This window comes from Rhopalosiphum padi, chromosome 3 (genome assembly GCF_020882245.1).
Source record: "Rhopalosiphum padi isolate XX-2018 chromosome 3, ASM2088224v1, whole genome shotgun sequence".
Lineage (NCBI taxonomy): Eukaryota > Metazoa > Arthropoda > Insecta > Hemiptera > Aphididae > Rhopalosiphum > Rhopalosiphum padi.
This window is the reverse complement of record NC_083599.1, coordinates 81,099,308-81,115,187: the sequence shown is the minus strand read 5'-3', so window position 1 is coordinate 81,115,187 and position 15,880 is coordinate 81,099,308. Positions and strand designations below refer to the sequence as shown.

Genomic DNA, 15,880 nt, shown 5'->3' with positions numbered 1-15,880 from the left:
CTTTACCATCGTTATCGTTTATGCAAGTTAAAATAGATTAACTACATATATTTTTATTTAAAAAAATAAAAAACCATAACGTTTTATTATTTTATCTATAGAGAACCGATGCTAACTAGTACGCCAAAATTCGATTCTATGACACATTGCCCTAAAACGTCTTCATTGGATACAGAAATAGGAAGTAGTTTAGTAAACGGTATACCCTTTCATGTGTCTGGTGTCGAAAATCATCAATTATCTGTAGATTTGTCATCTGATGCTGATACAGTGATTTCTAAGTATATAAAATTTATGTTGTGTACTGTGTAGACTGTAGAGTGTGCACTATTGTCACTATTTACCTTTAATCAATTTATAAATATAAAATAACATAATATTATTTATTAAATTAAATGATTATTATATTAATATTTTTTTTACCTATAGAGAACCTATTAGATCTTCATTAGATATTACAGAAACAGGAAATAGTTTAATGTTCGGTGTACCCTTATGTAATGTGACTGATGTTGAAAATCATGAATTATGTGTAGATTCGTCATCTGATGCCGATACAGTGATTTCTAAGTATATTAAATTTATGTTATGTACACTATCATCACTATATTTTATAATAAATAAAAAAATATATAATATTATTTACTAAATTTATATTTTCTTTTTATTTATTATTAACGTAACAACGTATAATTAATTAATTACGTAGAATTATATTAATTATTTTATAGCACTCTTGAAGGCAGAAGAATAGTAGACATATCTCACTTATTCGATCAAATTAAAAACACCGTTCACGATTCAGCATTTGGCTGTACTTTTATAGATATGCAATTTCAGTCGGAATGTAGAAGAGGATATAAATCGGTTTTTATATTTAAATGTAAAATGTGTTGTAAAAGTAGTTCAATTACTACGGAAAAAGATGTACCAGAAAATAATTACTTACCAATAAATAAAGCGGTAGTTAGTGGAAGTTTATCTATTGGTATGTAAAGAAAAGCAATAAATAATAATCTGTAGAGTGACATTTTTAAATTATTTAAATATTATTACAAGGGTAAAGAACTTTTAGTATTTGTATTTTTGTTTTGCCAATCACAAAAAAGCAAAGTATGAAACAAATGTGTTTCATGCTTTCACAAAGCTATTTTTGAAATTTTATTTTGTATTTTTTTTTTTTTTTTTTATTTTATATTTCGAATTATTTTTGATTTTAGGGCGTATTTCTTTCATTTTATACTATTAGATGCATATTTTAAAAAGTTTATAATTTTATCAATATTTTTGGTTACGGGACTTATTGATTCGGGGACATTTTGATCCGCTGGGGACAATTTAGTCCTTTTGAATCCGTTTTCTACAAAACATCAAAGCTTAACTGCAAATATTTATTGTTTAGTATTTGGAACGTAGTACATAGTATTTGAATAATTTTACTAAAATTTAAAAAAAAAATAGGGATTGGATTTACTCAATTAAATGAACTTTCGGCTTCCCTCGAAATACCTTGCCTCTCAGCTACTTCTTTTTCAAAATATCAAGTAAAAGTTGGAAATGCTGTTCAGGATACAGCATGGGATGAAATGATTAAAGCTGGGAACGAAGAGAGACAATTAGCTTTAGAATGCGGAAATACTGACGTTGATGGTACACCAATGTGCACTGTAGTTGCGGATGGCCAGTGGTCTAAACGCAGCTACAAAACTAAGTACGATGCATTATCAGGAGCGGTAAGATAATAACCATAATTTGTGCAATGATATGTAGGAATAATATATTATACAAAATTCAATTTTAGGCTACAATAATTGGGTACAAAACTGGTAAAGTTTTATTTGTCGGCATTAAAAATCGGTACTGTGCAGTGTGCCAGAGATCGAAATCTCTAAGCCAAGAAATTCCAAAACATAATTGTTTTCTTAATTGGAAACAAGCGTCCACTGCAATGGAGGCCGGTGGTATAGTGGAAGGTTTTTCAAAAAGCGTTGAAATGCATGGACTCAAATTTAATAAGCTTATTGGTAATATTATATATTATTTTAACTTACCATGTAATGAATTACAATTATTTTCCTAAGCTTTTGAATTCTGAGCTTAGCAATTGGTTTTCCAATTATATATGTGTTTTTATTTATAATTATTATTACTAGTTTATGTGTGGAGGGCAGACCATCAAAATAAGTTGCTATTAATTTTATAAATATTCGGGAAAAATAAAATAAACAAGAAAATTTATGCAAAACCCGTTTTTGATATAAATTAACAATATTTTAAAATATATAAGAGACAGTTTTTTTATTTGTGAGTAAAAAAGCTTGAAAATGCGTTATTCTGCAAGGTTTGCTGTAACTCAAAAGTGAAAAACTGTTTGTACTTGACATTTTTACTAAATGTTAATATTAGCTTTATATATATAATATATATACAATATACACGATAAAGTTTTCAAAATATTTCGATTTTTTTTTTATCTAGACAGTCTAGATAAGCGTTTAGAGTTCAAATTAATAATTATTAAAAACTAAGTCAAAATCGCAAACATTTTTACAAACGTATAGGCTCAGTCTCCGCTCAGAAATCGTTTTTGATTTTATACAATAAGTATGGTTTAGTTTTAGTATACTGACATTTTAAACAATATTCTTATGATTTTTGTAATAGGGGACGGAGACAGTAGTGTTGTGAAACGACTAAATGAGATTTTACCATATGGCCCTAGATTCATGATACAAAAGATCGAGTGTCGAAATCACTTGCTGCGCAATTATATAAGTAAACTTAAAATGCTGGCTACAAAAACTGAATATCCAGTAACAATACGAAAGTTTATCGTGACTAATATCCTAAGATTTCGATCTGATGTTACTAAAGCAATTAGTTATCAAAAAGATATATTGGATAAATCAAAGAATCAAAAAATTGCAGGTAATTCGTATATAATATAGTTGTGTGCGTTTTAAAATTAATCATACTAACGTTATAAAAATGTTTTCAGATCTTAAAAACGATTTGAAGAATGCACCTTATCATAGATTTGGACAGCACCAAGAATGTAATTCTTATTTTTGTAAAGGGTCAAAAATAGGTGAAATCAACATGGTACCAGAAGCATTACGATGTGGTATTTTACTAGAAATAGACAAAATTACATCTCGTTTAGTAAATAATAGCTCCAGCTTAATTGAAGATCTAGATAACAATATATGCGAGCAATTTAACTCAATTATCAATAAATACGTGGGTGGAAAAAGAATAAATTTTTCGCAAAGTAATAATTATTCGACCAGAATAAAAGCAGCTATTATTTCCTTTAATTCTAAAGCATATTTAAGCACAATCCATAAGAAAATTATGAATTTTAGTCCAGGTAATTAACCAATAACCATATATATACATTCTTTTATGCTATTGTACCTATTTATGTGAAAGTATTTAAATTTAAATGCATTATAAATAAACATATTTTATATTATTTATCATTCAATAATAACTATTTTATTTTAGATTCTGAAATCTGAAGGAATGATGAATGTATTGATTTTAAATGATTTGTGTTTTTTTTTTTATTATTTTTATTTTATTTTACATTTACATTACGGGACGAACCCTTTAAAACATTACAATATACAATAAATATTAATTTGTTTTATGGAAACGAGGCTCGATTTTAGAAGGAGAATGAAGAGTCAGTGTTATAATTTTTATTTTTCGTCTGACGCCTGACGGCACATTTTTGAGCGGTAAAACTGTAAAAGTGCTTCGATTTTTAGACTTTTCTCTACAGTAACTTTATGATACTATATAGTATACCTATGATAATATAAATAATATTATGATAACTACATGCAATATTTTTGGGAAAAAATTGATTAACCATATGCCATATTATGCAATCGCCAAACCGTCCTAATTGAAAAATAAATTACTTTTAATAAAATAAAATATATAACAATATTTAATTTAAATATAATATATACTAGACTGACAAATCATCTCCGTTCATAATCGTTTTTCGTATACAATGATACCTATCATTTCATTAAAATTTAATACACACATTATAGTGACCTATATACTCCATTTTATTTTGGTTTTATGATAACACTTTGGAGAGTAAAATAAATTGTACACAATTTAATATTTATTATACAAAACACTAATTATAGTCTTCATACTTATATATATTTGTATTACATAAATTTTAGGAACAATTGGTAAAAAGTTCATGAAAAATACTGATCGAATAAGACTAAATACTATAAACCGACGGAAATTGTACAATAGTAAAAAAATCCATAGGAAGAAAATGGTTAGTGCCCGATCAAAAGGTCCTGACAGTCATTATGGGTTAGCTGAACCTCTAATGGATACTTTAGATGAAGATGAACTACGAAAAAAGAAAAATTCATTTATTCAATATCTACATACAGTTGACTTAAAAAAAATTGAAATCGATACGAGGGATCAAAACTTGAATCCCAATTGGTTTCAAGAACGAAAAATTAGGTTGACAGCTTCACGATTTGGTGAAATTTGCAAAATGCGACCAAACACCAGCTGCAAGACCAAAGTCCATAACATACTGTATAAGCCTCCTGTTACATCTAAACAAATGAGTTATGGGCATAATATGGAACATGAAGCTAGAAAAAAACTAGAGGAGATCATTAAGCTGGACGTTCAATTAAGCGGGCTTGTTATAGATACTAATTTTCCATATTTAGCAGCAAGTCCAGGTTATTTTTTGTTATTAAAAATGTCGTAAATTAATTAAGTATTCATTTAGTACCGATAAAAATTACACATTTACCTATATAATTAATAATAATATCAATAATGAATAACATTATATTATAATATTTTTCATTTGTTTGTTTTAGATGGTTTGGTTGGGGATCATGCTATTGTAGAAATAAAATGCCCATACACAGCAAAAGATAGCGAAAACAGTGTTGATGCCGTAAATAATAAACTTGTAAGCTATATCTATGTGTTTTAATTATAGTACTATACTATTATATTTATACATATAAAATCGTGTAAATATTTATATGTAATATGTATCATAAGAATGAACCCTTTTTTATTTAGTTATCATATTGTAATATAACACAAGAAAATAAACTTCAGTTAAAAAATGATCATCAGTATTATTATCAAGTTATGGGTCAACTTCATATAACACGTAGAAATGTATGTTATTTTGTTGTTTACGCCAAAAAATGGATAAGTGTGGAACATATTTATTACGACAAAACATTTTGGGAAGAAAAAATGATCAAAAAGTTAAATTTGTAAGGAATTTCAAATTTTATCGAGTTAAATGTATTTGTATCATGAAAAAATTATAAATGTATGTTTTTAGGTTTTACACTGAATGTATTTTACCCGAAATTGTTGATCCACTGTATGGGAAAAGACTTCTTATATCAGACATAAGAGAACCCACTTATATAAAAGAAAAAATAAACGAGCGACTAACAATTAAATAAAATATAAATGTACCACCTATATACCTGCAATAAGTAGACTAGCGACTAGGTATACTAATATACTATACTATAGTATAATATATTATTATATTATATTGTAAATATCTATACTATTATACTACTAATCTTTATACATATTAATTTCTTATTGTAATCTTGAATTTGGTGGGCTAATCTTTTTATGTTTTTAGTTTTAGATCGTTTTAACTCTTTATACCTACCTACATAACTACATAAAATAATGTATTTAATTTTTAAGTGTGTGTAAGTAAGTAGGTACAGGTTATTGTGCTCAATAGTCAATATTCTATTTTTCTTTGAATTACCAAAAAAATATGTTAGTGGCAACAGGTTCATGAACTAAAGTATAACGTAAAATGTATACGCAATAGGTACATTTACCTAAGTATATAACTATACTACAAAATTAATATTTATAGATATTTAGATAATATTAGTTTAGATTATTGTTATAAATTAGGTATTATTTAATGAATAAATATTTTATGAAGTAAGTATCTAATAACGTATTAAATACAAATCACGTAGGTACCCGCGGATATTAAAAATATTACAGCTGCATAATATACCCATTTACGTGTATATTTACGCGCGATCCGTCATAGACGAAGGTTCATATAATAATAAATATCGCTCCCGTATAAACACAATCGTAACCAGGCCGCCGACTACTAGTAGTGGGCGTGGTTAAAACGTCGCGTGCATGCGGATCGCGAAAACACTTAACAGCGCATTCTCTCGGCCGTTGTATACGTTTCACTTTTAGTGTGGCGTCCTCTTAACCGACGTTCAAACACGGTATCGCTCATAAAGTCATAACCAACATTTTATATATATATCTAATAATATAATATAAGGTGGGTATAATATGTATACGAAATAACAGACATCGTCGTAAAGTGAAATCGGGAAAGCCGTTCATTTCCAATTGTCACACCGAAGACGTAAGTACATGATATTTAATTATATTTGCTAATTGTTGAGTTAGAGTATATTATGATGACCACATGTACTGCAGTTTTTCATAAGAAAATATTTTTTTTTTCATTTTTATTTTATGGTTCGAGCTAAAAATGCATAATATACTGTAAGATCGTAGTTGGGCTAAATATTATCTTCTAAATAATTAAATACTTATATTCGAATGAAAAATTATTTAAATAATCAATTCTAATAGGTATGTAGGAAAATTATTAAAATATGTTTGTACATCTGGTCACCGCGTTACGTTATATATATATTATATAGGAAAAAAAAGAACGATGTGTGTGTCTTAATTAATTATAATTTATTTCAGCATGGACAACTTGAACATCGGTTCCATAAACAATTGCCCGGGTTTGCGGGTGAATTACTACGGTAATTCAAACCCGTCGGTAATCCCCGCAAACCCGCGGCCAAGACAGGCCGTACGCCGTAAGTTTATCGAAATTTAAGCCGCAGACCTCATTATGATAATTCTATATAATTTTTCTATTTCAGGTTGCTTCAACTGCAACGGCTACGGTCACATTGCGCGGAAATGTGAGTATTTTATATATTTATAATTATTATATATATATATATATATTAAATTTCACTTGCCCCGTGTGCTTTTCGTGAGCAGTATATTATTCCATTGTATATTCGTGTTACAGGCAAAAAATCGAAAAAAAAATATAAGCGGCCTGCAGCGGCGGGGATAGGCTCCAGTGAGAGGCCGGAGCGGGTGGCCCCGGGTGCGGCGGAGAACCCGGAAAGTACCGCGGAAACCCCGGGAACATCCGAGGTGGCGCCGGGTGCGGCGGCGGAAGCCCCGGGTGCGGCAGCGGAGGCGGCCGAAAAAAAAAATGTAAGTAATATCATTTATGTTTAAAATTATTTTACTATATTATTGTAATTAATGTATTTAATTCTTTTTTTTACAGCAAAAACAATAAATTTTAAATTGTCTAATATTTATTTAAATTTTTTTATATATTTTATACACACACACACACACACACACACACGCACAAATATATATTTATACGATTTCCCACTTATTTATTGAGGACGTATATTAAATTAAATGTATATTGTTAAACGTAACGTGTTTTTAAATATTTTATTATTATGTATATATTGTACATTTTTGTTTTTGCATATATATATTAATATATTTATTATTACAATACATCAGTTTTGTTATTATACTCTATATGTATATATTTGTCCTCGATATTTTCAATATATTATAAGGTGTTTGCTATAGTGCAGGTATTATTGGTTTTATATTATCTGCAACAGGCTTAACTATAACGTACAAAAAAACGAAATATGTGTAATATATCATGATATAGTCGTAGGAAATTTACCGACGAATAAACAATAAATAGATTTACAATATGTTATTACACGGGTAATTTGTTGTCGACGATAAGATAGTCATTTGATATATTAGCACACCGCTATCGACAAATCGTTGGACTCTCGACGATGGCAATAAGTACACGCGTAAAATAAAATCGTATACGTAAAACTATATTTATTATTAAGTTATAATAATTCAACGATCTATGACGGAAAAAAAAAATGTCGAAATTTTAAAATATAAAATCGCGTAAAAAAAAAATCGAAAAAAAAATGCAAAAAACGACTCGCAGTGTTAATTCGTTAATATTATATATTATTATTAAATATAATACACGTGATTAAATTTGCAATGTATCGTGTTAAAAAAATTAAATATTACATACAATCACATGTATTTTATTAGGTAGATATTATATAAAACATTAGAAATATAATTTATTTAATTATTTAATGTTTATTACATAATCGGTGTAACAATAATTTGTGTACAGATGAGGAGAGTATGAGTTTTACACATATAATATACTTATAACATATCATGTTTGTAACGTTTAAGTGCACCAGAACATTGTCAATGTACAATTATTATGATAAAAAAAAAAATATAAGTAATATCATTTATGTTTAAAATTATTTAACTATTATTGTAATGTATTTGATTCTTTTTTTTTAAATTATTTAAATTATATTTTATACCTACTCACATTTTTTTTATATTATATACACAAACACACACATACACACGCACAAATATATTTATACGATTTCCTACTTATATATTGTGGACGTATATTAAATTATATGTATATAGTTAAACCTATGAATATCGTTAAAAGTAACGTGTTTTTAAATATTTTATTATTATGTGTATATCGTACATTTTATCAGTTTTGTTATTATACTATATATATATATATTTGTCCTCAATATTTTCAATATATTATAAGGTGTTTGCTATAGACACTGTGCAAGTTATGGAAAACAGCGCGGTCTGGGAGACAACTGTTACACTTAATGGAGGGATAAATGCTATTATAATAATGTATAGGAATTAAAATATTAAATTAATATTGTTGTTATTTATAATATTATTTGCAATAATCAATGTTGACATTTTAATATTATTATATGATTTATTATTATTTATCATATTTTGAATAGATAAGATATTTAACAGATAAAAAGACAAAAATAATAATTAATAAGCCAACTCAAATAATTCAAATTATTGCACATTAGAAAGCCAATACCTACTATTAATTTAGTTTACCTATTAAGCTTTAATGTAGTGTTAACATTTTTAAAAATGACATCTAACCCAGATATCGTAATAACTTGTGGTTTTCAAACCATATTTTACGAAGTTGTACAAAATAATAAAAAAGGCATGAACTTGGCTAACAGTGGACATGTAATAAATTGCACTGAAGTAATAATTAATGATGGTATTTCATTTATTAAATCACTTGTAATTAGACAAGCATCTGTTAGTAACCCACCATATGAAGTTAAACTTGAAGTAAGCAAAAGAGTAAAACTATAATATGTATATTAGTATACTAGTTACTACTTATATTTAAATTGTATGTTTTCTTTGTATTTTAAATTAAGTTGGACTCTACTAGAAATGTTACTAATGCAGAATGTCAGTGTCCAGCTGGTGCTGGGAAGAAGTGTAAACACATTGCTGCATTGGTACACTATATTAATCAAGAAGATGCTAAGTCTAAAACAGATTTTGAGAAACAATGGGGGAAACCTTCAAAAGCTGGTGAGCAAAAATACAAAAAAGGAAAAACAATTTCAGAATTATTTATTCCAAAAAAAAAAAATTTAAAACTAATGACCTAGTAGAAGTAAATCATATTGAGTTAGTTTCAAACTATAATATTCTTGATATTCCATGTAGCTTCAGTAAACTTCTAAGTGTAGAAACTAAAACAGAATTAGACAGAGAATGTGAAAGCTGTGTAAAATGGTTAGTAGATCAAACAGAAATAAATGAATTATATTCCAGACATGGACCAAGTTTAGATTTTATTTTGGTTAGACAAAAATTAATTAACTTTTCTAATTTCAACAATTTTTACAAGTTTCCATTAAATATAAATGAATATAATTACTATTTAAACAATATTGTTGTCAATGACAATGAAGTGAAAAAGATATTTATTCAAACTATCAAACAGTCTGAATCAAAAACATGGGTTGAACAACGAAAAATAAGGATTTCAGCTACAAAAACTCATCAAGTTATTAATACAAGAATGTCTTACCAAAAGGTTGCTAATATTTTGATGTCAAATTCTGTACTTAAAGGTAAAGCATCAATAAATGTGTGTTATGGTATAATGACTGAAAAAACTGCAATTGAATCTTACTTAAAAACATATACTGAATGTGATTATATTGAGTGTGGTTTAATTATTCATACGGAATACCCATGGATTTGTGCTTCTCCAGATGGGTTAATTATAAAGAATGGTAAAGTTGACAGAGTCTTGGAAATTAAATGCCCTATTTCATGCACAAATACACCTATAGAGACTGGTGGAAAATTAAACTTGAGTTATCTGAAATATGACAGTTATGGTAAGGTAACATTAAAACCAACACATACATATTACACACAATGTCAATTTTTAATGTTTTGTACAGGTTTAACAAAATGTGACTTATTTATTTTTAATTATGTTAAACCACTTCTGATTACTGTAGAAAGAAATAATAATTTTATAAGCTTGGCAGTATCAAAAATTGAGCAGTTTAATTTTTCCACATATTTGACAGATCTTTCATTAAAAAAATAATATGTACATACTTAATAATTAATTATACATGTAATATTTATATTTCTTAAATTATAATTAAACCTAAACTCATGTATACAAATTGTATAGGTAAGTTGATATATAATTATTTTAATAACATAATAAATATAAGTACATTGGTTATTGCTTAATAATTGGGGATTGTAAGTTTGTTAAAACACAACACATTTTAATAATATCATCAATATGAGGTAGAAAATCAATTTTTATATTATTTAATATTTTATAAGTTTTTAATCTAGCAAACAAACGTTCTATATGTATACGAACACTAGCAACTGAATAAGTATTAATTATTTCTTCCTCAGTAAATCTCCCATTGTGCAAGATAGGTGGCATTACCAATATAGACTTTTGGTCATCACATAATGTTTTAATACCTGGAAACCCTTTGTCAGCCAAAACAATGTCTCCAAGTTCTAAATTCTTAAGAAATCCACTATCATTAGTGATATAAGAGTCACTGCTTCTTCCTCCATAACTCTTTGAAAGGAAACATATACAACCATTTGGTGTAATTCCAACAAGTATTTTTATAGTATAGCATGATTTGTATCTAGAATACATATAAACTCTTTGTTCCACTGATGGTGGTTGCTCAACTTTAAATTCTGTGCAATCAATAATACAGCGACACTCAGGAAAATTAATTTTAAATACTTCAGGTAGAGTTTCTTGGATTGTTTTTTTATTTGGCCAAAATATAAATGCACTGGTTTTACTTACTAAAATTGTGAGTGTATCAAAAAATATTCTACTGATTGTGGTACGATGAACATTAAAAAGCACACTTAGTGCTGAAAAAGTTATACCCAGCTTTAATTTTATAAGAAAAATTAGTAGTTTATTATTACAATTTAAATTACTATTACTAGAAGATTCAGGCATCATTGATAAAAGAAGATTAAATACTTTAAAAGATGTTCCAGTTAAATCTTTTAGGGAAGACTCGTGCTTAATTGATTCATATCCATGGAATTTCTGACAATCAAGACATGAAATTAAATTGTCAGAAATAGGGCCACATGATTTATCAACTAATATTTTTTTTGAATTAGTAAGCATTTTGTTAGAAATACTTGCAACAAATGTACTAACTGAATTATTACCCCTTTCAAAAGTGCATTCAAATGAAAAACATTGGACGTCAGAAACATCAAAAGCTACTTGAGTTCCAATATCATGGCTACAATTAGTTGATACCACATTTTCATTAATTTCTAAATTTGAGTCATTTATTGTCATAGTAAATGGTGTGGCAGTATTGCATTTTCTTTGTTTAGCTCTGTAGCGATTGTGTCTATCATTTTGCTGCATTTCATTAATTGATATCTTTTTATATGTGTTAGGAAATAATGTTGGAATATAGGCAGGGCTGTTGGGATTTTTAGATGGAATGTTTCCAACGAAATGAGCACTGCACACAACATCATGCATTTTTGGTTGCCATGGTGATCCATCAACACTAAGTATAGAAATTGTTTATAGGTACTAGTTATTGAAAAGAAATAGGTACCTACATTAAAAATCATAATCATAAACATACTTGATTCGTTTAATACTATTTATCCATTTTGCTTTTAATTCTCTTTCATAGCTTCTATTTGGAAAGCTGAACAATTTATGTCCTGTTTGATAGGTATTATGACAATCCACTACACAACACATTTTTTTGCATTTTATTTTTTTATTATTATTCATTATGAATTTATGATTTAAAAAAACTTAAAATACCTACCTAATAAAATTAAGAATAATAAAATTACTAGGTAGTAAGCAATGAAAACTAACAAGTACAAATTACTTTTAATTACCTACGTATCAAAATACAGAAAATATCAATAATAATATCATCAGAATATTAGATGAATAATATATAATATATTAGGTATATGATTATTTTTATTACAAATTATTAACAAGTACCTAGGTAGTGCACTGTTTTTAATTATCTATCATTAACATAAATATTATATTTATTTATTAACATTCAAATAAAAAAAAATCACTGTATCCCATATACGTTAAGTGATAATGCGTTTTAATGTTCCCTCCTATTAGTACAATATTTGTCCACAAAGCGCTGTTGTACAGCTTGCACAGCGTCTATAGTGCAGCTTTTGGTTTTATCTGCAACAGACTTAACTATGACGTACAAAAAACGAAATATGTGTGATATATAATAAAGTCGTAGGAAATTTACCGACGAATAAACCTTCCGATATATTAGTACACCGCTATCGACAGATCACTGGACTCTTGACGACGGCAATAAGTACACACGTAAAATAAAATCGTACGTAAGACTAATATAATGAGGTTATTTATTATGAAGTCATAATGATTCAATGATCTATGACGGAAAAAAAAAATGTCGAAATTTTAAGATATAAAATCGCGTAAAAAAAAAAAATGGAAAAAACGACTCGCAGTGTTAATCAAAGCGCCGCCGGAAATACCGCCGGAGCGGGATTCGTTCTCGTTACACCTGCCTAAAACCTGTATCCTATCCTAACGCCTAAACCTATCGACTACAGTTCGAGTTGAAAACCGACGTCGAATCTCGAGCACTTGAGCCGTTTCCGAGCCGCGACGAATCGGGCGTCTAGCACCGTTTTACCCACGAAATCCGTACGATTCGACTCTAAACGTGTTTTTTTATTTCTACGCCCACGACGTCCGTCGAGATATCGTAATTTTTTTAATCACATTTAGCGTAATATATATAAAACATGATTTATTATTCAAAAAAAATAACTCAAAGGCCGTGAAATCGTATTCAGGAGATCGGTCAACGCGATCGCGACCCGGAGAAAACAAACGCGTAAAAAGAGAGCACACCGAAGACGCGAAAAACACGTCGAGACCGCACGAACGGCTACTCAAAAGTCGAAATTTTCGGAAAAAAAAAAAATGATAGGTATTAAAAAATCGCGGGAGCACGATACCGGACGGCGGTGATAAGAGCGGGCTTCAAGAGTCGCGGGGCCGTCGGCACGGGCGACGGCGGCGTCGCGTGAAGCCGTCGTCGATAACGGCGGAAGGGCGATAAGAATTGTAATTTTCCGATTGGCTCTCCGCTAAAGTACCGGCAGCGCTCAAGTGGACAACGGACGAACTCCTTCACGTTTTATTATATTAGACTAGCACCCGTGTGCCTCGCTCTGAGCGTGCCTCGCTTTGAGTGAAACTCGCTGTAAGTGAATACCCTAGGACGGATGGAAGAGCTTGAAAGCGGAAAGTTTTCAAAAAAAGAAGATTTGGCGGTAATAAGTCCGCGGTGTTGGTACCACTGATTGGTAATACCGCGAGTCTTCTATCGGGATGATGATAAGTTGTCGATAGTTTGGCGGTCTTCTTTCGAATGTGAAAAGTTTTTGAAAGTCGAGATTGAGACGTAGACTTTTGAGTGTCTAGCTATCAGCCCTCTACCGGTGTAAATCGATAACCGGCTGCGGAATCCGCCTACGGCGGATTGTCTGACCTCCTGGCGTCGAAAGTAGGAAAAACTGTTATAGTCGAATGTCGTCTTTTGAGCGTTGAATAATCAGTAATCACTCGTGAAAATAAATTTATATGCAACTACTATGCCTACCAGGTAGGCAATCCGACTTCGTCGGATCGCAGACCTCGTGGGCGCAATCAGTGAAATAAGAACTTTTCTTTAACCCCTGTTTCGATTCCCACGGAAGTCGATAGTAGAGTGTCGATTTGTTCGTAAGAAAGTCAAAGTACTTTTATTAATCAGCAATCAACGGTGAAAATCAGTTTATGTATAATAAAGCCACCTATGTAGGCAATCTGTTCGTGACCATTACAGCATATACCTAATGGGTATTTAAAAATTAAATATTAAATACTAACATCAGCCAATACACTCATTAATATTATATATTATTATTAAATATAATATACGTGATTAAATTTGCAATGTATTGTGTTAAAAAAATTAAATATTACATACAATTGCATGTACTTTATTAGGTAGATATTATATAAAACATTAGAAATATAATAAATTTAATTATTTTATGTTTATTACATAATCGGTGTAACAATAACAGATGAGGAGAGTATGAGTTTTACACGTATAATATACTTATAACATATTATGTTTGTAACGTTTAAGTCCAACAGAACGTCAATGTACAATTATTATGATAAAAAAAAAATAAATATAAGTAATATCATTTATGTTTAAAATTATTTTACTATTATTGTAATTAATAATGTATTTAATTCTTTTTTTTAAAGCAATAACAATAAATTAAATTTTTTTTTTTTAATTATTTTTATTATATTTTCTACCTACTCACATTTTTTTTTAAATTATATACTGAAACACCCACGCACAAATATATTTGTACGATTTCCCACTTATATATTGTGGACGTATATTAAATTATATGTATATTGTTAAACGTAACGTGTTTTTAAATATTTTATTATTATGTATATATTGTACATTTATGTCTGTTATGAATTTTTGTTATTGCATATATATTAATATATATTATAAGGTGTTTGCTATAGTGCAGGTATTGGTTTTATCTGCAACAGACTTAACTATAACGTAGAAAAAAAACGAAATATGTGTGATATATAATATAGTCGTAGGAAATTTACGACGAATAAACAATAAATAGATTTACAATATGTTATTACATGGGTAATTTGTTGTTGACGATAAGATATATTAGCACACCGCTATCGACAAATCATTGGACTCTCGACGATGGCAATAAGTACACTCGTAAAATAAAATCGTACGTAAAACTAATATAATGAGGTTTTATCAAGTTAAAAAAAAAATGGAAAAAACGACTCGCAGTGTTAATCAAAGCGCCGCCGGAAATACCGCCTGAGCGGGATTCGTTCTCGTCACACCTGCCTAATCCTATAACCTATCCTAACGCCTAAACCTATCGACTACAGTTCGAGTTGAACACCGACGTCAAATCTCGAGCACTTGAGCCGTTTCCGAGCCGCGACGAATCGGGCGCTTAGCACCGTTTTACCCACGACGTCCGTCGAGAAATCGTAATTTTTTTAATCAAATTTAGCGTATTATATATTTTATATCCAAAGAATTAATGCCCATATCGAAAAAAAAAAATTATATAAATTATACTATGTATTATATACGTATTAGCCCGTAAAATTATATCCAAGAGATCGGTCAATGCGAAAAAAAGAGCA

The 15,880-nt window shown here is 29.0% G+C and overlaps 3 protein-coding genes across 3 annotated transcripts; 2 read left to right on the top strand and 1 right to left on the bottom strand.

Moving 5' to 3' along the window:
* The first annotated feature begins 622 nt into the window (after positions 1-622).
* Positions 623-5,002, top strand: LOC132926136 (uncharacterized). Its single transcript, XM_060990474.1, has 7 exons — positions 623-988; positions 1,462-1,733; positions 1,802-2,024; positions 2,665-2,928; positions 2,999-3,370; positions 4,209-4,739; positions 4,884-5,002. Exons 1-7 carry the CDS (start codon positions 829-831, stop codon positions 5,000-5,002), a joined length of 1,941 nt encoding a protein of 646 aa, XP_060846457.1. The 5' UTR covers positions 623-828.
* Positions 5,003-6,439: 1,437 nt separating this feature from the next.
* LOC132926135 (uncharacterized) lies at positions 6,440-8,356 on the top strand. The gene is made up of 5 exons (XM_060990473.1): positions 6,440-6,460; positions 6,814-6,932; positions 6,999-7,040; positions 7,154-7,347; positions 8,342-8,356. Exons 2-5 carry the CDS (start codon positions 6,815-6,817, stop codon positions 8,354-8,356), a joined length of 369 nt encoding a protein of 122 aa, XP_060846456.1. The 5' UTR covers positions 6,440-6,460; position 6,814.
* Positions 8,357-10,801: 2,445 nt separating this feature from the next.
* Positions 10,802-12,382, bottom strand: LOC132924500 (uncharacterized). The gene is made up of 2 exons (XM_060988862.1): positions 12,228-12,382; positions 10,802-12,146 (listed from the first exon to the last, which is right to left on the bottom strand). Exons 1-2 carry the CDS (start codon positions 12,380-12,382, stop codon positions 10,802-10,804), a joined length of 1,500 nt encoding a protein of 499 aa, XP_060844845.1.
* Between the last annotated feature and the right edge of the window lie 3,498 nt (positions 12,383-15,880).

Excerpts from the sequence above, each read along its gene's own strand:
- LOC132924500 (XM_060988862.1), bottom strand. The coding sequence starts at position 12,382 with ATGAATAATAATAAAAAAATAAAATGCAAAAAAATGTGTTGTGTAGTG. Across the intron at positions 12,147-12,227 it reads AATAGTATTAAACGAATCAA|TGTTGATGGATCACCATGGC; the intron begins GTATGTTTATGA and ends TTCTATACTTAG.
- LOC132926135 (XM_060990473.1), top strand. The coding sequence starts at position 6,815 with ATGGACAACTTGAACATCGGTTCCATAAACAATTGCCCGGGTTTGCGG. Across the intron at positions 6,933-6,998 it reads GCCAAGACAGGCCGTACGCC|GTTGCTTCAACTGCAACGGC; the intron begins GTAAGTTTATCG and ends TTTCTATTTCAG. Across the intron at positions 7,041-7,153 it reads CGGTCACATTGCGCGGAAAT|GCAAAAAATCGAAAAAAAAA; the intron begins GTGAGTATTTTA and ends TTCGTGTTACAG.
- LOC132926136 (XM_060990474.1), top strand. The coding sequence starts at position 829 with ATGCAATTTCAGTCGGAATGTAGAAGAGGATATAAATCGGTTTTTATA. Across the intron at positions 3,371-4,208 it reads AATTATGAATTTTAGTCCAG|GAACAATTGGTAAAAAGTTC; the intron begins GTAATTAACCAA and ends CATAAATTTTAG. Across the intron at positions 4,740-4,883 it reads ATATTTAGCAGCAAGTCCAG|ATGGTTTGGTTGGGGATCAT; the intron begins GTTATTTTTTGT and ends TGTTTGTTTTAG.